Source organism: Sorghum bicolor, chromosome 3 (assembly GCF_000003195.3).
Source record: "Sorghum bicolor cultivar BTx623 chromosome 3, Sorghum_bicolor_NCBIv3, whole genome shotgun sequence".
In the NCBI taxonomy this organism is placed as follows: domain Eukaryota; kingdom Viridiplantae; phylum Streptophyta; class Magnoliopsida; order Poales; family Poaceae; genus Sorghum; species Sorghum bicolor.
Genome location: NC_012872.2, coordinates 11,597,566 through 11,619,411, shown reverse-complemented (window position 1 = coordinate 11,619,411; position 21,846 = coordinate 11,597,566). Strand labels below are relative to the sequence as shown.

General features: G+C 43.5%; 4 protein-coding genes across 5 annotated transcripts; 3 read left to right on the top strand and 1 right to left on the bottom strand.

The window, feature by feature from the left end:
* On the top strand, positions 329–3,013 carry LOC8054641 (cysteine proteinase inhibitor 12). Its single transcript, XM_002457584.2, has 4 exons — positions 329–650; positions 790–1,009; positions 2,299–2,444; positions 2,538–3,013. The coding sequence occupies exons 1-4, from the start codon at positions 450–452 to the stop codon at positions 2,691–2,693; spliced, it is 723 nt and encodes a 240-aa protein (XP_002457629.1). The 5' UTR covers positions 329–449; the 3' UTR covers positions 2,694–3,013.
* LOC8054640 (rab escort protein 1) lies at positions 6,597–11,917 on the top strand. Its single transcript, XM_002457583.2, has 10 exons — positions 6,597–8,042; positions 8,122–8,244; positions 8,427–8,526; positions 8,814–8,852; positions 9,016–9,232; positions 9,330–9,405; positions 9,558–9,753; positions 9,882–9,962; positions 10,185–10,290; positions 11,431–11,917. Exons 1-9 carry the CDS (start codon positions 7,285–7,287, stop codon positions 10,272–10,274), a joined length of 1,680 nt encoding a protein of 559 aa, XP_002457628.2. The 5' UTR covers positions 6,597–7,284; the 3' UTR covers positions 10,275–10,290; positions 11,431–11,917.
* Positions 12,155–17,398, top strand: LOC110433415 (hydroxymethylglutaryl-CoA lyase, mitochondrial-like). 2 transcript variants are annotated; one of them, XM_021455500.1, is made up of 8 exons: positions 12,155–12,605; positions 12,917–13,094; positions 13,285–13,443; positions 15,343–15,423; positions 15,535–15,698; positions 16,238–16,374; positions 16,838–16,953; positions 17,025–17,398. In XM_021455500.1, the coding sequence occupies exons 1-8, from the start codon at positions 12,394–12,396 to the stop codon at positions 17,271–17,273; spliced, it is 1,296 nt and encodes a 431-aa protein (XP_021311175.1). In that variant the 5' UTR covers positions 12,155–12,393; the 3' UTR covers positions 17,274–17,398. The 2 variants fall into 2 exon arrangements, with proteins under 2 accessions (XP_021311175.1, XP_021311174.1); XM_021455499.1 differs by having other exon boundaries at positions 12,187–12,605; positions 13,264–13,443.
* Positions 17,388–20,624, bottom strand: LOC8054639. The gene is made up of 6 exons (XM_002455387.2): positions 20,089–20,624; positions 19,886–19,991; positions 19,677–19,729; positions 19,136–19,267; positions 18,475–18,547; positions 17,388–18,052 (listed from the first exon to the last, which is right to left on the bottom strand). The coding sequence occupies exons 1-6, from the start codon at positions 20,602–20,604 to the stop codon at positions 17,970–17,972; spliced, it is 963 nt and encodes a 320-aa protein (XP_002455432.2). The 5' UTR covers positions 20,605–20,624; the 3' UTR covers positions 17,388–17,969.

Sequence of the window (21,846 nt, the reverse complement as noted above, 5' to 3'; positions counted from 1 at the left end):
AGCCCAAATCACAGAGCGTGAGTAAGATTTAAGGCCCGCAGTGCGTTCCGGTCATACAGCCACGGCCCACTATTCCTGTTCAGGCCTACTGCACCATGGGCCACAACTATGGGCCCGTACTACTATTGGGCTCTTTCTCTCTCTATTTCTCGGCTTCCGTCCTAGCCCAGTAAAGCTTGATGCGTCGCTTACATCCTAAGCAACCGCCGTTGCCCACACGCGTCTCCGCGCGGCGTAGCCTCCACGCGTCCCTGCACGTGTCCCGCAACCGCCCCTGAGGGATGAGGCGCTGACGGCCTGACCCCACACCGGCCGACTTCCCCCGTTCGGCCGTTGTTCCCCTTCCACTGCCCGTTGCCTCCGCACTCCGCAGGTGCAAAAAAGGCCGAAGGCAAACCCCCCACGAAGCAAAGCAACCGCCAGACTTCGCCGTACTCCACCACCAGAGCATGCGCGTTGCCGCGACCCGACTCGCCGCCGCTCCCCCTCCGATCCGCTTCCTCTTCCTCCTGGTGCTCCTCGGTTCCGCGATCGGAGCAGCCATGGCCGGCCACGTCCTCGGCGGCGTGAAGGAGAACCCCGCCGCCGCCAACAGCGCCGAATCCGACGGGCTCGGCCGCTTCGCCGTCGACGAGCACAACAAGCGCGAGGTCAGTGACCACTCCCTCTCCTTCCTGGTTCCTCTCGTCCCCTTCGGGTGCTCCGTGATTTGCTTCGTTCCTGCCATGGGGATATCCTGATTTGGGGGGTTTTGTTGATGTATATCTGTGACTATGTGCGTGGTTGCAGAACGCGCTGCTGGAGTTCGTGCGCGTGGTGGAGGCCAAGGAGCAGGTGGTGGCCGGCACGCTGCACCACCTCACGCTCGAGGCCATCGAGGCGGGGAAGAAGAAGCTCTACGAGGCCAAGGTCTGGGTCAAGCCATGGCTCAACTTCAAGGAGCTCCAGGATTTCAGCCACAAAGGGGAGGCCACCACGTTCACTAACGCCGACCTCGGCGCCAAGAAAGGTTCGCGCTCCCGCCTATGAGATGATCAGATGAAGCATTGCTACTACTGTTGATGCCTCCTGCCTTCGCACCGCATAGCGAGTACAAGGGCTGGGGCCCTGTGGTCTCTGAAAGTGTTTGTAGAAATGCCTCAATGTTGATTGTTCGACATGGGCCATCATTTGCTTTTGATGGAGGAAACAAATCCCAAGAGTAGTAAGAGGGTAGGTGCTGATCTAGTTTGGAATAGTGAGTGGGCACATTCCATTTGGATTATGAATTCCAATGGATTCTAGATAGAGTAAATATGGCAAGAGTGGCCACTGACCGGTGGGATCTTCATTATTTCAAATCAAAGTTATTTCGATAAATGGTCGAAAGTTGTGATGGGATAACCATTGTGAAACAAGAAGGGAAACGCCATTAGCATGATAGCATCCGATGTGTATCTTCTTAGAGTGCCAATAGCTGATTCACTTAAAAACTGATTGGCATAGGTCAGTCATCCTTGCTGAATGGGGAAACCATGATAAGTTCCCTTCAAGCGCATAGCAGGTCTGAACTATTGATGGAGGGGTTTGAAATCATATTTAGGAAGACCTAGGTTGCAATCATATGTGGGCTTTCATAAGCACTACCACTAGTTATGGGATTAGGGCTGAGTTTTAACTGTCTGATTTCTGAAGCCTCAAGGGTAACAGGGTTTAAGTCACATTTTGCAGAAGATTGACTTGGAAGTTGGGGTTTACAACTCTATCAGTTACTTACACAAGGTAACTTGATAGACTAGGCAACACGGCTTGGTATGCTTGTACACATGGTTCTGGGAAATGAAATAGTAGACTCCCCCACAAATTTTATAGCACTACAACTGAGTCAAACCATTGCCAAATGGCGAGCATTGATCGCACATACTGCTTTGCCTAGTTGCTAGGGACCATGGATGTTGATATATTTGATTACTTACTTATTAGTTCTTTCTTTTTTTATTTGGTGTTTAATTTTGATACTGGGTGTACATTCAGTTGATCACTGGTCATGAAAGCTGATAATAAATCGCAAATGAGCCCCACCTCAACTTCAGCCCTAGTCACAGTGTTGATGTTCTGATGTTCATAGGATGTAAATTTTAATTATGAAGTGGTACTTGTCCTTTTGGTCATGTTAAAGTTGCAGTCCTTTTGTTTCAGTATGTTGATTGTGGCATGCATGTTAGAACCTAGCCCATGACATGCTAACAAGCTGGAGATTATGTTGCATATTTTTTTTTGAAACTTCTATAGTTGGCATTTAATTTGGGGATACTGCAGGTGAACATGAGCCTGGTTGGCGTGAGGTTCCTATAGAGGATCCTGTGGTCAAAGATGCTGCACACCATGCTGTGAAATCAATCCAAGAGAGATCCAACTCCCTGTTTCCCTATGAACTTCTCGAGATTGTTCGTGCCAAGGCACAGGTTAATTGCTGCAAATTGGTTCTTAAACTCTTTCCTTCTAAAATGTTTCCGGTTATAGCTTAAAGTCTTGTTTGATGCTACTTCTTTGAATAGGTTGTGGAGGACTTTGCAAAATTTGATATTCTGATGAAACTGAAGAGAGGCAGCAAGGAGGAGAAGATCAAAGCCGAGGTCCACAAGAGCCTGGAAGGGGCTTTTGTGCTAAACAAGCATCAGCCGGCGGAGCATGAGGAGTCGAGCAGCCAGTGAACTGACGTAGCTGACAGCTTACATAAATAAAATAAAGAGAAAACGTGGCCACTCCGGTTTTATCTGGATATCGTGTATTGTCGATGGTCGTTTCTGGCTTGGCTTCCGAATGCAGCATGCATGCCAGTGCTGTTCCAACTCGTTGGAAGACAGGTGGTACCTGCTGTTGCTCTTGCTGTTATAATAGGCATTGGAATTTGTGAATTTCGGGAGCTTATCTGTTCGTATCATGTTGTTTAATGTGATGGGTCGTATGTGGATATATGTTATGCCAATACATTTTGCCTTTTGGTTGCTTGCGAGCAGTGTATGCCAAGTTAGCTTAAGCTGCCAATGTCACTATCAGATATCTTCAAATTATTCTCCCGCGCACTGGTGGTTTTCTAGTGAGTGAACATGCGAGCTCCACGAACAAGACAATAGTTCAAATTTCTTGACAATTACGTGTACTCACATATAGAATAGTAATAACAGTTCGAATGGTTCATAGGATTACAGATACATATGACAACAGGTTTAGGGAAAAAAAAAACAACTGCATCATGATGCAAACAGGATACATAATCAATCATAGGCATTGGTTCGGCCGTATAGGCGCGGCAGCAGCATCCAACTACCTTATTACATGGTATTAGGAACTGTATAAAAATTTCCAAATGAAAAAGGTAATCGCATAACAACAGAGATGCATGGCTGGTAATAAATAGCACAGGTGCTAAATGACAATTTTTCTCAGGCGTAGGGCGCAGCGATTTGATGTCTTCGTCAACTTTGCCTGTTTGGTTTGCCAATTCATTCCATCCGGCATCAGGTGAACCCGCTGACAGTAGAATGGGTTCATTCGACATTTTTTGCGGAGTGAGTCGGTCCTCTACAATCGCTTGCAATTTATTTCTATGGGGAATCAACAGGGCAGTTCCATGCCAGGAACCAAACAGCATTGGCAGCTTCGGTACTAGTTTGGATCATTCCGGATCGCCTCACGCCGCAAAACCAAACATGCCACATGATGGTCCTCTGTGTCATCCACCAAGTGCACCATTACCCATTAGCACCTGTGCCCGAGACAGAACAATAACAGTTCAGAGCAAAACCCTACAAGAATATTCAGGTAGTCGAATGGTAGTGTGTCAAAAACAATCTCACAAAAGAATCAGTTGCGGCAACTAGCATTTGGATCTCCTAAAAAATCAAACATCAAGTGACGAGGTAAAAATGTTCTGATAGCTTTTCGTTGGTCTATGGCTAGTAAAGATAAGTCAGCAATAGTAAGTGTATGATTGTCTGCCAGTTTTTTGGGAAATAATATAGAGAAACAATATAAGAGGCCACGAAATAAATGTATATATTGTCAACGTACATCTGACTGATTATGTCGACTGGATTATTTGGAGTTGCCCTGGATAGCTCAATCTTCTCTATAAACTCTTGGTCTGTTTGGATGTATCTTGGCCTCAGCTGTCATTCCCTGCACTAGGGAATCAAAAATAGTTTCACCGAAGAACTCAACCTCCATGAGTTTTGGGAGGTTCTCTATGCCAAAAATACCATTTGCAGGCTCTCTCTCAAAAGCCAGCGTGAGGCTCTCAAGATTAGGGGCACCTCCGTCAAATCTGAGCTCATCAAGGTTTGGTGCATTGTCTATAATCAGCTGCTTGAGCCTGGGAAACAGGTTTTTCTCAAAGCAGAGGTGTGTTCCCATGAATGATTCGTGGTAGAGTTTGAGAGATACAAGACTTGGAAGCTTCCCCAGTTGGCGCAGCAATTCCCCATCAAGAAAATTCTCTCGGAGGGATAGTTCAATTAAGTAGTTAAGGGATGAAATCCATAGAGGCAGGACACTTAGTCTTCCCCACAAGTACGATGTTTCAAGGAAGATGGGGGGTGATGTTAACTCCAGGAAGACTTCAAGTCCGATATCCCTGTTGCGCCAGTGGATGATAGACAGGTGCCGGATGGACTTCTGCAGCATGTTCAGCGAGGCAGCAGAAGGTTCCCATTTTTCTCCTCCATCCTCATGGTTTATAGCACAAAGCTTGGTCAATTGGGACAACACACCCATTTCATGCATCATGCTCGTGGAGCTGGTTCCAATGTCTACATGGGCAATCTTTTGAATGCATTTCATGTTCTTCAAGCCATTCGGTATCCTAAGAGCTTTATATGGTTCAAAAAGCTTGACTCGGCTCATCTTTGTGTAGTGCCTATACCAGCCACCAAGTAGATGTTTCAGATTTCCCAGCCAAGTGATGGATTCAGGTAAGTCCCTAATGTATGTCTCCCTTACATCCAGTGTTACCAGCTCCTTCAGTCTTCCAACTAGCTTGGGCAGCTCTGTAACATTTGTTCTTCTAAGGCTTAGATACCTTAGCAGAGTCAGTTTACATATTTCCTTTAAATCTTCAGCACTCAGCCACTGACAACCTTCAAGGTCTAAAACACTTAACAGTTTTAAGTGAGCAAAGGTGATGGGCATTGGTTTCTTGCTGCAGCACAGAATTAACAGTGAACGGGTGTTAAAAAGAGATGGCAAGAGAAGCAAACAAGTATACAAGATAAACAAGGAAGAAAAGTGGTAGAAAATCCAAAACTTAAGCTCAAAACTTCGATACAAATGTTAAGTATACAAGATAAACAAGGAAGAAAAGGGATAGGAGTTTTGAGCTTAAGTTTTGGATTCCTATCCCATAATTTTCTGAATTTGAAATATAAAGCGGTTAGCTGGGAATGTTGTTTGTTGTTAGATAATGCTTTTGATTGCCTTGGTACATAGTTAGAGGATACATCTAATGCATCTACGGTGCTGTGAATGAAAACCCATGTAATGGACACGAAAAAAGTTGACCCAAATATATAGGAAAGACAAAGGAAGTTTAATAAGAAAAAACAAAGATAGAGAACTTGGTTAGATAAGTTAAATAATTAAAGTGAAGCGCAAACCAACTTAATCTGTTGTATTAGCAAAGAAGAAAACATGTATGTTTGCAATTGCAATATGAACATTTCTATATGTTGTTGCTCATCCTCTACTAATAGTTGCAATTTCATTGGCATCAAAGGAAAAAGAAGGTCGTGCAGAGTCTCAACCACAAGTGGAACATGGTGGCGAGAATAAAGAAGTTGAGCTTCAAGAGCACACTGTCACTGACAAATTTACTCGATTGATAATCTCCAAATTTAGCAAATTTAGACCTACAAGATCCATTCTCTGTTAGGGCAACTCCAATAGATATGGTATCCATATTATTTAGGCTATTTTAAGATATTAAAAGTAAAAATTAAAGTTCAACATGTGTGCTATATGGTTTGCTAAAATAGAAAGTTTGCTATCCTAAACTTTCGCTAGCCATAGATAGGACGCCGTTCTCACTGGCTATATATAAAGACTGTTGTGGAACTCTACACTTTGGGTGCGTTTTTTATTTTACACAATAACTAAATTTTGTATTTTAGAATATAATTTTACCTAGTCTTGAAGATGCTCTTACGTAGCCAGACATTATTTTGAATAGAGTTAACCGTGGTATTTTGTGAGCTAACTATAGTATTTTGTGGCCTAACGCATTTTCTGAAGTACTGTATGTCACAATGCCAATCAAGTGGACTTATCTTAATGTTAGAATGTAGGAGCAGCAACACTTGCAAGCCTTTGTAAGCACTTGATTTAGTTCTGTCACTTAATTGATTAGTTGCTGGATTACCTGATTTATTTATAAAAATGTCTGAACTTCTGTGTTTTATTGTGCTCTGAAAATGCAATGAACTGCCAATCTGCCATGTGTGTTTGAATTGCTGTAAAAAAACAGCTAAGCCTGAAGTGCTAGATCTGATTTGAACCGTTGGATCTGATTTAAAGGGTTGGATGCTAAAGGTAAGTTATACGGTGACTTGCTAAGACAATACTGAATCTGTCTCACGGACCCGTCTCCCGTCTCCCGCTCGCCATCCCCGCTACCCGCACCACCCCTCCGGCCGGCCGCTTCGTCGCCGCCGCTCCTCGCAGCCCGGCCCCCTTGCCTCGCCGTAGCCGTCGCCGCCGCCCTCTCGGCCCGGTCCCTCGCCTCGCCGTAGCCTCCGTTGCGGCCTGCCTGCCAGCGAGGGTGAGGAGGCGCCGGAATCTGGGCTGTCGCCGAGCCGTTTCGAGCCCTGCTCGATCATTTCTCTGCTCAACGGAAAGGAGAGTAGGAGACGGATTCGTGGGTCGTCAGCAGGCGCGGCGGCGACTTCATCGGGTGTTCGGCCGCTTTTGGCGCGCAAAGCGGACGACGCGCGCGCCCGCCGCCAGGGATGACCGGCGGTCGAGATCCGGTCCGAGCTCGCCTCTTCGTCTTCCTCTCCAGCTGCGTGCCCCAGTCGTCCACGATTCGTTTCAAAGCTCGCTTCCTAGCGAAGCCAGCTTCCAATCGAAGCGTGGCCAGATAAATCTACTACAAACAGGCCTGCCTCAGCGCGCTCTTGCACGGCCGACAGTGGCACGGGTTCGCGATTTGGCGGCAGAGCGCTGCGACGGCGGGAGGCAGTGTGCCGCCAGCACGGTGAACTGCCGCTCGTTGCTGCGGTACTCTATTGATCCCTAGATTTCCCAACGAACATGGCGGAGGCGGCTGCCGACTCCTCCAACTCGGCCGTAGACGGCGGCGGCGGCGGTAGCGTCCAAAACGACTATCCCACCATTGACCCGACCTCGTTCGACGTGGTGCTCTGCGGCACGGGCCTCCCGGAGTCAGTCCTCGCCGCGGCCTGTGCCGCCGCTGGGAAGACGGTCCTCCACGTCGATCCCAGCCCGTTCTACGGCTCCCTCTACTCTTCCATCCCACTCTCCTCCCTCGCCTCCTTCCTATCCCCCGAGGCCTCCCCGCCCACCTCGACCGCGGCAGCCGCCGCCTCCGATTCGCATACCGTCGTCGATCTCCACCGACGGAGCGTGTACTCCGATGTCGAGACCTCGGGGGCGGCGCCAGAGCCGGCGAGGCGGTTCACCATTGACCTGGTGGGGCCCCGGGTGCTGTACTGCGCCGATGAGGCAGTGGATCTCCTCCTGCGGTCGGGGGGTAGCCACCATGTGGAGTTCAAGAGCGTGGATGGGGGCAGCCTCCTCTACTGGGAGGGCTGCCTCTACCCGGTGCCAGACTCGAGGCAGGCCATCTTCAAGGACACCACACTTAAGCTCAAGGAGAAGAACGTCCTCTTCAGGTTCTTCAAATTTGTGCAGGCGCACATCGCTGCCGCCTCAGCTTCTGCTGATGAGACGGGACAGGGGGATGCATCTGCCAAGATACCTGAGGAGGACCTGGATCTCCCCTTTGTTGAGTTCCTCAAGAAACAGGGGCTTCCTCCCAAGATGAGAGCGTAAGGGTGTTATGAATTGGTCGAGTATATGCTATTTTTAGCAGCATGACTAAGATTGGGCTCTGTGTGGTGTTTGCAGGGTTGTGCTGTATGCGATTGCCATGGGGGATTATGATCAAGATTGTGCTGACCCTTGTGAGAAATTGATTACAACAAGGGAGGGAATACAGACCATTGCTTTGTACTCCTCGTCCATTGGGAGGTGAATTAGCTTGTCTGAACTTTTCCTTGTCCACTTTGGAAAACCATATATATATCAATTGTTTGTTTATTAATCCAATCTTTCATTTAGCTTTAGAGAAGATATATGTAATCTAACATGTAAAATCTTAACATAACGTAGCTTTGGGGGTATAATTTTACATCTTATTTTTCACCACACAGGTTCTCTAATGCAGAAGGCGCTTTCATTTATCCTATGTATGGGCATGGTGAGCTGCCTCAAGCTTTCTGTCGCTGTGCTGCGGTTAAGGGCACCCTATATGTAAGATGATCTTCACAAGTATGTGTGTTAATGATTTTTGTGCTCTAGCTTTGGCTATTGTTTTTTTTTTTTTTGTCATGTGATTGTAGCGTCTTTCATCCCAGTTATCTTTATTTGGTACATTGCAATTTGATTGCAACCTCAACATTTAGGAACAGTGATGTGGTAGTCATGGGCTTGACATCTCTCTGCTGGAATGGCATCTGACACCTTCTTTACTTCTTTCTTTTTAATAACTTGCGCTGGTTTCCTCATACTTAGCCTTAACAGCATACTTTGTTATTCAGGTGTTGCGGATGCCAGTTTCTGCACTTCTTATGGATGAGGTATGATAATAAACTAAAATCTATGGTGGCCATATTCCTGCTTTTTTTTCCTGATGTAGTTACCATACATTGGATCCTTTTGAAATCTTGCTTCAGCTATGTTTCACCTTTATGCACAGCTTCTATTTGAGTAACTTGAAATAATTTATACTTTATTGATCAGGAAAAGAAGCATTTTGTAGGTGCCAGATTGGCATCTGGTCAGGATATTTTGTGCCAACAATTGATAATTGACCCATCTTATAAGATTCCCAACTTGGATGTCCCATTTGATGGTTCACATTCTCACTTCCCAAGAAAAGTTGCAAGAGGGATATGCATAATTAGCAAGTCCGTGAAACAGGGATCATCAAATGTTCTTGTTATTTTCCCTCCAAAATGTAAGGACAACTATTCTTTTACCTGTGTTTATGCCAGGTCTTCTTGATGTATTGGTGGTCTTGTTTCTCTTTGAGCTCATTTGTACTCTTGATTTAGCACTAGAAGAGCAGCAGGTTGCAGCTGTTCGGCTTCTTCAGTTGAGCAGCAATCTCGCAGTATGCCCTTCTGGGATGTAAGCTATCTATCCTATCATCATAATGTGCATCAATGTAATTTTCGCATGTACTTGTTATATCTACCGGTCTACTAGCAGGAACCACTATGTTCAAAATTGCCCTATAATGTAGGCAAGTAACTTACCTCACAAGCTAATCTCACTTGCAGGTTTATGGCATATCTGTCTACTCCCTGTACTGATGTCTCAGCTGGAAAGCAATGCATAAAAAAAGCAATAGATGCTCTTTTCAGTCCTCAGGCTTCAGATGGTTCAGAAGGCCATCTTGAGACAGCCAGTGAAAGCACTGAGGATGTGAAGCCAACAGTAATCTGGAGCTGTGTGTATGTTCAAGAGATCACACAGGTGCATTTCTATTTGTTATCAATATGTACTGTATTCGTGTTGGTTTCAGTACTAGAAACACATTGGATTTTCAGGTATATATGTGTTTTTATATTTAAAGCATTTGGTGTCCTGTCTTACACTATCAGGGAACATCCGGTTCTTTATTGTCATGCCCCATGCCTGATGAATACCTGGACTACAGAAACATACTGGGATCAACAAAAAAGGTATTACATTCTGTGATCTTTTCTGTTTCTTGTATGATGTACACATGTACCTGCATGAGAAATTAGGCCTGAAACTCTGGTTGATCTGTACTTCTGTCAGTATCAGATGGTTATAACAATTTTCTTCGTAATATACATCAAGAGTAAACTCTTTTATGATGATGCTTCATTTACACCAGTAGCTCTGTCCTGATGAATCTGTTTTCTTATTTTCATTCACAGTTATTTGCAAGTATCTATCCTGATGAAGAGTTCTTACCTAAAAAGTCAGCTCCTGTATATGCCGATGATGACTCTGATTCTGCAGAGTAAAACCATCTTTCTAGAGGTGCGTCTTTGCATATGGAACTTTCACTTGGAGTTCACATTCTAACTTACTACATATGAAAATATTTTCTGATACTAAGACAATGTTTGCTCCTATGCAACATACAACATATGGAAAATTGGAAATATTAGTATCTTTGCTCATTGGACTATAAATGTCTTGACATGCTGAACTTTGTGCCATTTTTTCATATTGATGAAATTATCACCGGCTATAAATTTTGGTGTTTAAAATTTTTGAGCAATTTTTTTAGACTCTAGAGAGCAACATTTTGCTGGGACCAGCTTACAAAGGATAGCACTAAGTTATATACTATTACAAGTTTAAAGCGGGATCTCTCTCTAAACTCCCTGTTCCTCAAACAAAACCCGAAAGATAAAATACCCAACATTGCATTCAAAGCTGACACACTCCCACTATAGCTACAAGGAGCTTCAGCTAACCGGCTGCAGCGATTATAGCCGTCCATCATGTCCTCCGTTACCCTTTGCACCCTGCCTTGTTATTCTGCCTTGAGGAGAATGCTCCATTTCTGCATAAGTTAAAGCACTATGAACAGCGACAATGGTGAACTCACCGTTGTATTCCTAAAGACTACATTTCTTAACAGCCAAAGGCTCTAACCTATACATCCCACAAGTATTAACAAAGTCCCCCTTTCTCTACTCTTACTAGAATGTAATATGCTCGATTGAAACTCCTTGGTGTGGAGTTCCATCCCCGCCCTTCTCTGAAGGACCATCAGACACAATGTGCAATGGCACATTCAAAAATAATATGGTCACAAGTCTCTCTGAGACTGAACCCACATAACTTGCATTTCCTCGTCCGGCCAATTGCGGCTAACCAATTGGACTGCTGACTGTAAGCGATCAAGGAACACTCTTTTAATTTGCTGCTCTGCTATGGAAAACTAGTTGAATTGAATTAATGGAAGTAGGGAACAATTACCTGTGACCTGAGAAACAATACATCGCAAATGCATTGCTATACAGACAGCCTGGGATGCCTGGAAGCTTTGTATATTGTTTTAAAAACAAGGTCGTGACCAATGCAAAATATGAAAGTGCTTATTGCTAAGAATGTGCTGTGGGGAACCATATCTTTGCGCACTAAGTATTTTTCTCCCAATACTGACAGGGCCTATCATTTGGTTGGAGAATACCGTCACTGAAGATGCATGAAGGCATGGTCCTCTATGTCGTGGTGTTCCTTGAAGTTCAGAGGGCAAAAGAGCGTCACAAGGGGTGCCTGTGGGCTTGATGTTGATGAGCAGTTGCGCTGGATTTCCAATGTACAGGTGGCCACTGGCTGGTCATATACTGCATTAGTAGGAAACGGTTCGAGGGTGGGATGTGGTACCGTATTCTCCAAATGCTATGTGGACATATTACGCGCATGCTCGGTGCAAATGGCCTTGTATGGACTTGCAAACCTTGTTGTACACAGGATCACAGCAAATATACGGGATACATGCTGAACGCTTGATATGATTCCCCTATTAAGTCATTTGAGAGAGAGGAAGGGAGGGCATTCAAAAGACTTCTTTTCCCCTAGTTAAACTGCTGAGTGTATTTTTGGATGGCTAAATCGGTGCGCGGACTGCGTTTCCACAGTACCTTTCTTTGTTTTTGGTTGTTTCAGGTGTGGTTTTGGTCTTCACCTTGCAGAATTTGGTGGCATTATTATAGTAACGTGTTTTTTTTTAATCTATCAGTCATAGCCTTCTGTTTGCTGATGAGTTCTGAATGATCGGCGCTGCATCTGTTTCAGTTTTCTACGACAAGAGCAATAGTAGATTCGTGGGACGACACGGGACCATGGCAGTATGGGGCTCATTGCACAAGATCAGATGGATAATCTTCTTTATTATCTTGCCCCGCCAGATTCCACGTCAGTAACGGCTCCCATGATGATCCCATCCCATCCCAGTGCTGCAGTCGGAGCCCAAAACCCAGACGCAACCCACCCGCTTGTGTGTCCTCTCCTCTCCGTCCTGGACTCGCGCCTCGCTTCCTCCCTCCCAACCCCACCCGCTGAAGCTTCTAGGAGCTCCTCGGCTCGGCTGACCCCGAGCTAACGAGCTCACCGGCGGGCAGGAGGATGCTGGCGGCGTCCACCAAGGTCGGCTCTAGGCTGGCCTCTCCGCACGCCTCCTCGTCCGCCAGTGCTGCTGCTGCTGTGGCGACGGCGCTGGCGAGCTCCCCCGTGCTGGGCTCTGGGTCTGGGGTGCTCTCAGGCGCCGGGTTCGGCGAGACGGGGAGTCATCACGCGGCGGACGCGCCGCCGCCTTGCAGTTCCTCGGGCGATTCAAGGTGAGCATCAAACTTCAGAATTCAGAACCGCGAGGCCAGACTTGGGTAGTGCCATTGCTTGATCTCATGACTGGTTTGATCTCGTGATCGGGAGCCTCAATTGTTCGTTCGCAACTGATCTGATGACTACCTGAATCAATTGCTCCCTTGCCAGGAATTCGCTTCCCAATAATCGATCAATTACTAACTCTCACACCCTGCAATAGGGAAATGCAAACAAGGGAAATGCTCAGTGATTTCTCAGGATCGGAACAGTTGCTTTCCTCATCATTATTTCCTTCAGCTAAATCTCCACATCGTGTTTGTAATAGGGAATATTGTCAGTGGAAGAGACTGGTGAATCAAAGGCAGTCAACGCTACAAGGAGGCAAAGTGACTGCTGCATTGGGCGATCATGTTTCTGGCGCACGCTGTTCCTCGTGGAGTCAACATATTAACAGATACTTTTCATCTTCTTCTCATCAAGGGAGGATATGGGCCGGGAGCAAGGTGTGTTCAAGTATCCATACCCATTCATTGGTTTGGTTTACTTACTATGCCTTTGTAAACGTCAGAGATGATTTGACTGTTGTGTTGAGATACTTGTTTCAAACAAATTGATGATGTGTTTTACACTAGACTTTCAATCATTATTATTTTAAGTAAGTTCTTATTCCAGGTTCTACATGACCTGCCACAGTATGTAAAAATTGTGGAAGTAGGGCCACGGGATGGTTTACAGAATGAAAAGGACATTGTACCAACACCTGTAAAGGTTGAGCTTATACGAAGATTGGCCACATCCGGATTACCTGTGGTGGAGGCAACAAGTTTTGTATCTCCAAAATGGGTACCTCAGGTATAGTGCTTTATAAAAGATCTCGAGATTGCACTGATTAAATATATGTTTTATCTGCACCTATGATACACATTGATTTTCTCAGGACCCCAATTTACAACTTGGGTTTTTCTTCAGTATCTAATTGAATTTTCATGGAGCAAGCAGGACTGAGGCTGTTTACATGGGCGGATACAGTGGGTATTCCTGGTATTCCCAGGAATACCCAACTTTTTTATACACTAAATATATATACTTTTTATACACTAAATATATATAGGTATATTTATATATATGTATATCTAATATATTAGCATTTCTATGTTTACCAAATAAAATTTTTCTCTCATTCTTTTTAGTTTATTCTTGCATTCTTTTTTCCATATAGGTTCTATGTTAGCTCGATTGCCAAAATTATTCTATTCTGTTGTTTCTACAAATGAAAACCTAATTATTTATCTCCAGACCATATACATATTGACTCGTGCCACCAAATCATATTTTATTTCCAAACTCTTTTCCAAGACAAATCGGAATATGCACATGGCAACATGTATAACAAAGTATCCTTTTCGTGTGAGTGAACGAGGCATGAGTGGGAGACAATTCCATAATCCTCATTCCTAAATCTCTAACCCTAGCCGACCAGGCATGATGTAGTGGCGGCACTGCTGGTTTCCAGTGTCCTGAGCTCCTAGTGGTGCGAGGCGTGTAGCACGGGCGTGGCCTCTGTCTCTATGCTATGCCTACATGGCGACTGGTGAAGGCACACGTCGGTCATGAGGTTAGAGGCAACAACTGAGTGGTGGCCCACCAGACACCAGGAATACCCAAGATTTAAATCCTGGCTCCGCCACTGGCTGTTTATCTATCTTTTTAGATATACTTGTTGCTAGTAATGCTTTGCAGCATTCTTGAGTTGTGAGACAATTAATGCTCCTTTTATCATAAAGATGATTTTCTTTTTTTCTCCTAAAATAAACTGGTATAGTATTTTTTTGGGGGGTTTTATTAGTAGAATGTTAGAAAATAGTGAGACCATCCACATCAGAACAGTCATTTGGATTGGGTTCTGGCTTGTTTACATTGTCTAAAGGGTGTGAACATAACCTTACTCTTTCATTGGAGTGTCACCAGAAAATTTCATGGAGTGAGAATAACATCATGGAAATTTGTCAGTTACACAAAACCCCTTTCCAGTGTCACCAGAAGGTTGCTGCAATATGGTTGTTAGTCTGTGTGGATCATTGGCAAGGATGTGCCACTCTCTAAAGGCTGAATGGAATTTATGATGTTAAGTCATGCGAGTAGAATCAGTCGGTAACCTTTGTACCTTTGTTTTAACCTTCCCAACTAATATCCTTTAGTATCGTAGCCATTGGAATGGGAATACATCTGTTTTCAAAGGTGAACTAATAAATAGCTTCTCCAGTTTAATTGATTCTGTATATGTAACAAGTTGCCTGGGCACAGTACTCTGAGTTGAATTTGAGTTTCCAAAAAAATGGATTTACAACGCTGGGATTGTGGACACTTGTATAGTTTTAAAGGAATTATCTAATATAGGAAACATTACAAAGTTGATTTTCACAAGCTCTGAAAAGATTTACTGAAATAAGAGAAGTTTATGAGTGTGAAATTGACATAAACAAATAGTTTCACTGCACCATGGAGAAAACTGCTGGAATTAAGTTTCAGGCAGGTTAATTATCGAAATTCAGGATGGAAGTGAATCACTTGATTGTACTCTTTATGATTGATTCATCGTTCTTTTCATATTTACAGGCAGCGGTGTCTTCTTCTTAAGTTCTTCTATCCACCTTATTTCACTAAAATTACCTTTCAGTTTCTTGCCTGTTAATTTAATGCTACCATGTAATGGCCAGTCAATCTCAGTAATACTATTTTCTGTTATTGTAGTTAGCTGATGCGAAGGATGTTATGGAAGCAGTTCGGATTATTGAGGGTGTGCGTCTTCCTGTATTGACCCCAAACCTTAAGGTGAACTATTTCGCTCAGATGCCCTTTATTACTGTTTTTATGATAATTATTATATATTGTCAGTTTGCCTCATTCAGTATCCTGTAATTTGACTTGATCACCACTCATCAGGGATTTGAGGCAGCTATTGCAGCAGGGGCAAAAGAAATCGCAATATTTGCATCAGCTTCTGAAGGATTTTCCAAGTCAAACATAAACTGCACCATCAAAGAGAGCATTGCCCGTTATAATGATGTTGCTCTTGCTGCAAAAGAGAAAGAAATTCCTGTCCGAGGGTGAGCTTTTCTACTTTGTACAGTATCAAGTTTAGTTGTTCGCACTTTCAAAATATCAGGATGTGTTTGTATAAGGTTACTAACACAGTAGCTAGTCTAGTACACAATTTATTATGACTGGCTGCAAATACAGTCTACTTTAGATTTTGTAGATAAATGCTAAAGCTAAACAATAACTTATGAGCCAAAAGAGCTAGGTCATCGTGTAAACCAATAGTCTAACGCCTTCAATCCTGCCAGCTTGAGCAATTCATGATTTCAATCCAGACTCCCAGTTTGCCACCTCTTCAGCCTGCACCTATCTTCAATAATGTTCACGTTTCTGATCATGTTGCTTTCCCGCTTTTGCTGCCAGTCTCTTGGTCAACCTTGTATACATATTAATGTGATCATGAGCAAACTTTGATGAGTGCATGACTTTTTTAAAAAATGGCAGTGTCACATGTTTTGATGTCGGCACTTGCATCAGTGAAATAGTTTGGGTTTGCTAGACATGTGCTAAAGTTGATATAATGTTTCTCTGTGTGGCAAAAATGTAGGTATGTGTCTTGTGTGGTTGGATGCCCAGTAGATGGACCAGTACCACCTTCAAACGTAGCTTATGTAGCGAAAGAACTTTATGACATGGGCTGCTATGAAGTTTCACTTGGTGATACCATTGGAGTCGGTACTCCAGGTGATATTACTTAAGTTTGCATGCCTATTTTTGTTTCTTTAAAAAATATTTTTGCATGCCTATTTTTGTTTCTTTAAAAAAATATTTATATTTACTTCTACTGAGGTAATTTGTTTCTACTGCTGGCATTGATTTGCTTAAATAACACCGTCTTTCTATAACTAGAGCTAGAATTTGGAGATGCTTATTGGTCTGAATTATGATGCTAATCTACTTCATTAGATCCTTGAACAAATAACAAAGCCGGCCCTTACATAATTCCAAAGATGGATCCGTTTATAAGACCACATATCATCACTTGGAAAAACTTGATGGTAAAGCATCAAGCGCACGTCAACCACAATCTTCTTTTTATGTCAGATCAAGTTCCATTATTTTGCTTTATTTCAAATTTTTAGCTGCACAGACAGTCTTGTAGTCTTGTGAAGATCCTGAGCAGTTTCAGCTTTTATCATCTATCCAGGTACCGTGGCTCCAATGCTTGAGGCAGCCATGTCCGTCGTTCCCGTGGAGAAGCTTGCTGTCCACTTCCACGACACCTACGGCCAGTCCCTCTCAAATATTCTCATCTCTCTCCAGGTAACAAACTGAGAATACCATTTACGAAATCTAAAGTGACAATGATCAAACCATGCCCTCTTGTCAATCAGATGGGAGTCAACGTTGTGGACTCCTCTGTCGCTGGCCTCGGTGGCTGCCCGTACGCAAAGGGTGCGTCAGGGAACGTGGCGACGGAGGATGTAGTGTACATGCTCAAAGGGCTGGGCATCAAGACGGGCGTCGACCTGGGCAAGGTGATGGCCGCCGGCGAGTTTATCTGCAAGCACCTGGGACGCCAGTCTGGGTCCAAGGCAGCGACCGCTCTGAGCAAAGTTACTGCAAACGCCTCGAAACTCTGACGCTAGACTAATTTACCATGATCCCCTACTGCAGATATTTGCAGTAAAATTAGCGCAAGGTAATAAATACACTGAGGCTATTCAAGACAGCAGCAAATAAATACAGCAATTTGATTCTGCCCTCAGAGCTAGTAGATTTCAGTGGTGCATCGGTTTGTTCCAGCTTCCAATCATTACATGTTCTCAGCAAACGGAAATGGAGCATCAATTCGTTCCAGCTTCCAATCGTTACATGTTCTCAGCAAACGGGAATGGAGCATCAGTTTGTTCCAGCTTCCAATCATTACATGTCTACAACATCTAGATCTCATTTACGCTAGCCTGTCACACTAAGGACACAATGGGAATTGTCTAATGCTGTGATGATTTCAACGAAACAGTGGGAAATGTCTAATGCTGTAATGCATTCCACGAAAGTTGATGGGTTAGCTACGATCTCTATTACGGTTTGCAAACTTACAGCAGATTCACCCTCAATATCTTATGTACTTGATTGGGACCTCCTAAGCGAACTGAAATGTTTGCAGTACCATCAATATGGAAAATGCCAAGTCAATCGGCAATCACCATAGACATCAAACTTGGGTTTTGCGGAACTTCCCTGATGGCAGCACAAGGCCTTTCCCATAGGCTGCTAACAGAAGAGCCTCTGCTCACCCTTAAAAATGGCAAGCCAATCGGCAATCGCCGTAGACATCAAACTGGGGTTTCGCTGAACTTCCTTGATGGCAGCACAAGGCCCTTCCCATAGGCTGCTAACAGAAGAGCCTCTGCTCGCCCTGCATAAGGACACAAACACATAACCGACCTCAGTCAAACTATACAAAATCTATTGCAAACTACTCTCAATGAGTCTTTGAATAAAATGGATTTGGTACCCATTAGTCAAAAACTATATAACTCCATCGCTACTCTGGCTATTGTGCACTAAATCAACAAGAGCATGTCTCCATCCCAATTCGTCACAAATATTAGCTAATGTGCATTGCAAACCAGACCAATTTTTGTTTGATTATTTTTTCAGGGCACCTTGCACGACAGCACACAGAAAAGCAACATTTATACAACATATTTGCGTCAAATTTCTTCCAGATGGTCAGGCAGAATAAGCATTAACAGAAGAGAGAAGCAAACAATAATGTTAGCCCTCAGGTATCAAAACTACTTGAAGATAGGCAGTTAGCATTAGGAGGATGCATACCATGGTGTTTTTTCAACTTCAAGGACTGAGCTTTGTCAGGGAACAAAATTGAAGCAGCTTGTCTGCTATCATCCTGTAAGAATTATACAGTGCAAATATAAGAGAACCATGTTAGATCTGGAATTAGCAGAATAACATAAGATCGATGCTGGCAAGAACGCAAGACAAACACTTCAGACAAAAGGACAAAATCGTGTTCATATGCCTAAGTAAACAAAAATCTACAAATGTGTTTGTTTTTATCTGACTCTGACATCAATGTATAACGAATGGGTTACACCAGAATTTGATTAAAACAAACATTCATTTTCCCTATATGTAGACATCTTGCTGCACAACCTTACTGACATATAACCAGAGTAGCAAAGGAAAGGTAGGGGTGGAGTAGACCTAATCATGGGGCACTTGACCTGACTCACCCAGAAAAAAACCCAAGTGACCCGACCCAACCTGAAAAAACCCCAACCCAAAGTACGAAAACCCGAGAAATAGCTGGCAGGTTAGGCTCAGGCCAAAGATTTTGACTAGTCATTTTTTTTCTAGCCTAACCCAACCTGGAATTGGCATTAGTGGCATATTTTAATTAACAAAAACAGTCAAACTTTCTACTAAATGAGGGGCATGAAGCTATTGTATATGCCACATAACAAGGGTGACAAACCTTTGGTGTTTCACTTCGGGATAGCCCAAAGTGAGCCTTCCATGTCTGGGATGCAATCGGAACAACTGAAAATCCAGAAGCCACTAGAGAAGCAATCCACAAGCCATATGAGAAACCAGTGCTCCACCATCCCTATACGCCAGAAAACAGTAGAAGGGAGATTATTGGCAAATTCTGGAATAATTCAAAACACATGAAATTCAATATTCAGTCGGAATGACTAGGTTCCATGTTCAATAAAATCGTGGACCAGGTGTAAGCTAGATCCCACTATCTTAGTGGCATGACTAGCTTCGGCTTATGCGAGAATTAGTTTAGAAAACATGAGTATAATGCCACGGACATTGTTTAGTAGTATTGGTGATCAGCCTATTCCACAAAGTATAGATAGCACTATATCCTCAAATTATTCTCATAGGCACTACCTGACAGAATAACTTCTTCAAGAATTGACGCACAAAAAAAAATGGTTTACTAACTACAAAATCATCTTGAAGAACGAGCATTAAGTGGCATAATGCTTGGGAGACAAGGGACAAACCAGCTTTCCATCAGTTGGAAATGGGCTAGACTTCTCAATGTATGCCGTAGTTCCTTCAAAAATGACAAAAATACCGTAAACAGCTGTGTATCTTCCACATAACGGGTATAATGAAGAGAGAATACGGTCACTAATTTACTACAACTACTGAGTCTTATAAGGGTGTCCATAATGCCACTAAGTTTTCTCCACTCTCCAGGGACAGTTACCAGGAGGCACATCAAGGCCGCGGAGCAGTTGTATAATGGACTTGGTGTCCAGGCGCTTCCGGATGACCTCTGACACCACAATGTGCACGAACGGGTTGTCGAACACCTGCATGATGCGAATTTGCTTTTACTAAAGCACGCTTGTGCAAAACACATATCAATGCTAGCCTTTCCGATTATCCGAGCATGGCTGCCAGTCGAACCTGAGAGGAGCCGTCAGGCGAGAGGACGGCGATGGCGCCTCGAGTGTCGGGATCCACCCCAATCGCCCACCCGTTGGGGGCGGCGTCAGCACCGGCGACGTCGTCGGTCGGGAGCAGCGAGAGGGAGGCGAGCCAGGGGTCCCGGGGCTCAGCCTCCGCCAGGAGCTTCGCCCGGGCCTTGGCACTCGCGCGGGACCGCGGGGTACGCGCGGTGGCTGCAGGAGCTGGCTCGCGGCGGCAGCGGCAGCGGCGGGGGCGGAAGGGCGGGGAAAAGAAGGAAGCGGCGCCTGCGGACCAGTGCGGCGCGGAGCGGCGGAGGACGGCTGTGCGGAGCGCGTTCATAGGGTCTTGGTTGGCGACGGCGGCCGATGCAGCTCCGGCCGCGGCGGCGGCAGCTGCCATAATTCGAAGGGCTGCAGCGGGCTTGGAAAGAGAGGGTTTTGCTTGTTCCGCGGCGGGGGATAAGGCATTGGCAGGCAGGCAGGCACGGCACTTCCATGGAACGTTGGAAGACATTAAAAAAAGTGAATTTTTAAGACATATTAATCATATATCGAATCATGTTTTTTAAGAAATTAAGGCTTTGTTTAGTTCATGAAATTTTTTGGGTTTAACACTTTTGTTTGTATTTAGTAGTTATTGTCTAACCATAGACTAACTAAGCTCAAAAGATTCGTCTCATAAATTACAGGTAAACTATGCAATTAGTTATTTTTTATTTATATTTAATGTTTCATGCATATGTCTAAATAGTCAATATGATAGAAAATGTTTAAATTTTTTAAACTAAACAAGGCCTAAATAAAAATATTTTTATAAAAAATTATAGATATTTTCGAGATCTACATTCTAGTTTTAAGTTTTTTTTTTATTTGAAGCCATTAAGATGCTTTGAAAAAATTAATTACATATTTACACTTGAGGATATTTTTAACTTTTTACACTCATGATTTAACACTATTAGAGCTAAATCTAATGAAATAATTATTAACTTTTATAATGACATACCCCAAAAAAACTTCAAATATATTATCGTATCGATTAGCTTAGGCAAGAAGGTGTTCTAGAATTACGTGTTCTAGTTCTAGCAAGGTGATCGTTTTCGGAGACCTGGATGAGCGCCTGGCCCCAGACATCAAATTGCTCACCCTGCCTCCCAAAATAAGTCTTTATCTCGCATATGAGAAATCAAACAATTAATTTCATATTTTTAAAATACTAATATTTATGATATTAAGATAAATATTATTTTCTTTATTCTAAATTATAAGCCACTTTAACTTTTTTTATTCATCCATTTTACTATATATTTGAACGGAGGGAGTATTAGATTAATCACATTATAAATTTTCATATTATATCTTTCTAGAGATACAAATGTGTTACTATTTTCTATAAATCTCATTAAAATTAAGATTCGTTATCCTTAAAATATGAGATGGAGACTTGTTTTGAGATGGAGAGAGTGCACTTTTATTTAGTGAATTTTAGGATTTATAGGATTTGAGAAACTTCATTCAGGTGATTTAAATTTGTACTTCACATTGAAACAGTGCTCTGTAAGGATTTCTTTTTGCCTCCAGGGTTTTTGGACAAAGAGTCTTAAGATTGATATATCTATTTTGGAGGCTAAATTTCTTGATGTGTACTCCTTTTGTCCTTTTTAAATACATTTTTAAGTATAGCTATGGTACTCATGATGTATACTCTCTTTGTCCTTTTTTAAAATACGTTTTTAAGTATCGCTATGGTACTCAT

What these genes read in the sequence shown, in the direction of transcription:
- LOC8054641 (XM_002457584.2), top strand. Translation starts at nt 450, where the DNA reads ATGCGCGTTGCCGCGACCCGACTCGCCGCCGCTCCCCCTCCGATCCGC. An exon ending in ACGAGCACAACAAGCGCGAG is followed by an intron (nt 651 to 789) that starts GTCAGTGACCAC and finishes GCGTGGTTGCAG; the next exon opens with AACGCGCTGCTGGAGTTCGT. An exon ending in TTGTTCGTGCCAAGGCACAG is followed by an intron (nt 2,445 to 2,537) that starts GTTAATTGCTGC and finishes TTCTTTGAATAG; the next exon opens with GTTGTGGAGGACTTTGCAAA.
- LOC8054640 (XM_002457583.2), top strand. Translation starts at nt 7,285, where the DNA reads ATGGCGGAGGCGGCTGCCGACTCCTCCAACTCGGCCGTAGACGGCGGC. An exon ending in CTGCACTTCTTATGGATGAG is followed by an intron (nt 8,853 to 9,015) that starts GTATGATAATAA and finishes TTTATTGATCAG; the next exon opens with GAAAAGAAGCATTTTGTAGG. An exon ending in ATGTTCAAGAGATCACACAG is followed by an intron (nt 9,754 to 9,881) that starts GTGCATTTCTAT and finishes TTACACTATCAG; the next exon opens with GGAACATCCGGTTCTTTATT.
- LOC110433415 (XM_021455499.1), top strand. Translation starts at nt 12,394, where the DNA reads ATGCTGGCGGCGTCCACCAAGGTCGGCTCTAGGCTGGCCTCTCCGCAC. An exon ending in GGATATGGGCCGGGAGCAAG is followed by an intron (nt 13,095 to 13,263) that starts GTGTGTTCAAGT and finishes TTCTTATTCCAG; the next exon opens with GTTCTACATGACCTGCCACA. An exon ending in CTCCAAAATGGGTACCTCAG is followed by an intron (nt 13,444 to 15,342) that starts GTATAGTGCTTT and finishes CTGTTATTGTAG; the next exon opens with TTAGCTGATGCGAAGGATGT.
- LOC8054639 (XM_002455387.2), bottom strand. Translation starts at nt 20,604, where the DNA reads ATGTCTTCCAACGTTCCATGGAAGTGCCGTGCCTGCCTGCCTGCCAAT. An exon ending in CGCCTGACGGCTCCTCTCAG is followed by an intron (nt 19,992 to 20,088) that starts GTTCGACTGGCA and finishes CGCATCATGCAG; the next exon opens with GTGTTCGACAACCCGTTCGT. An exon ending in TTCCAACTGATGGAAAGCTG is followed by an intron (nt 19,268 to 19,676) that starts GTTTGTCCCTTG and finishes TCTGGCGTATAG; the next exon opens with GGATGGTGGAGCACTGGTTT.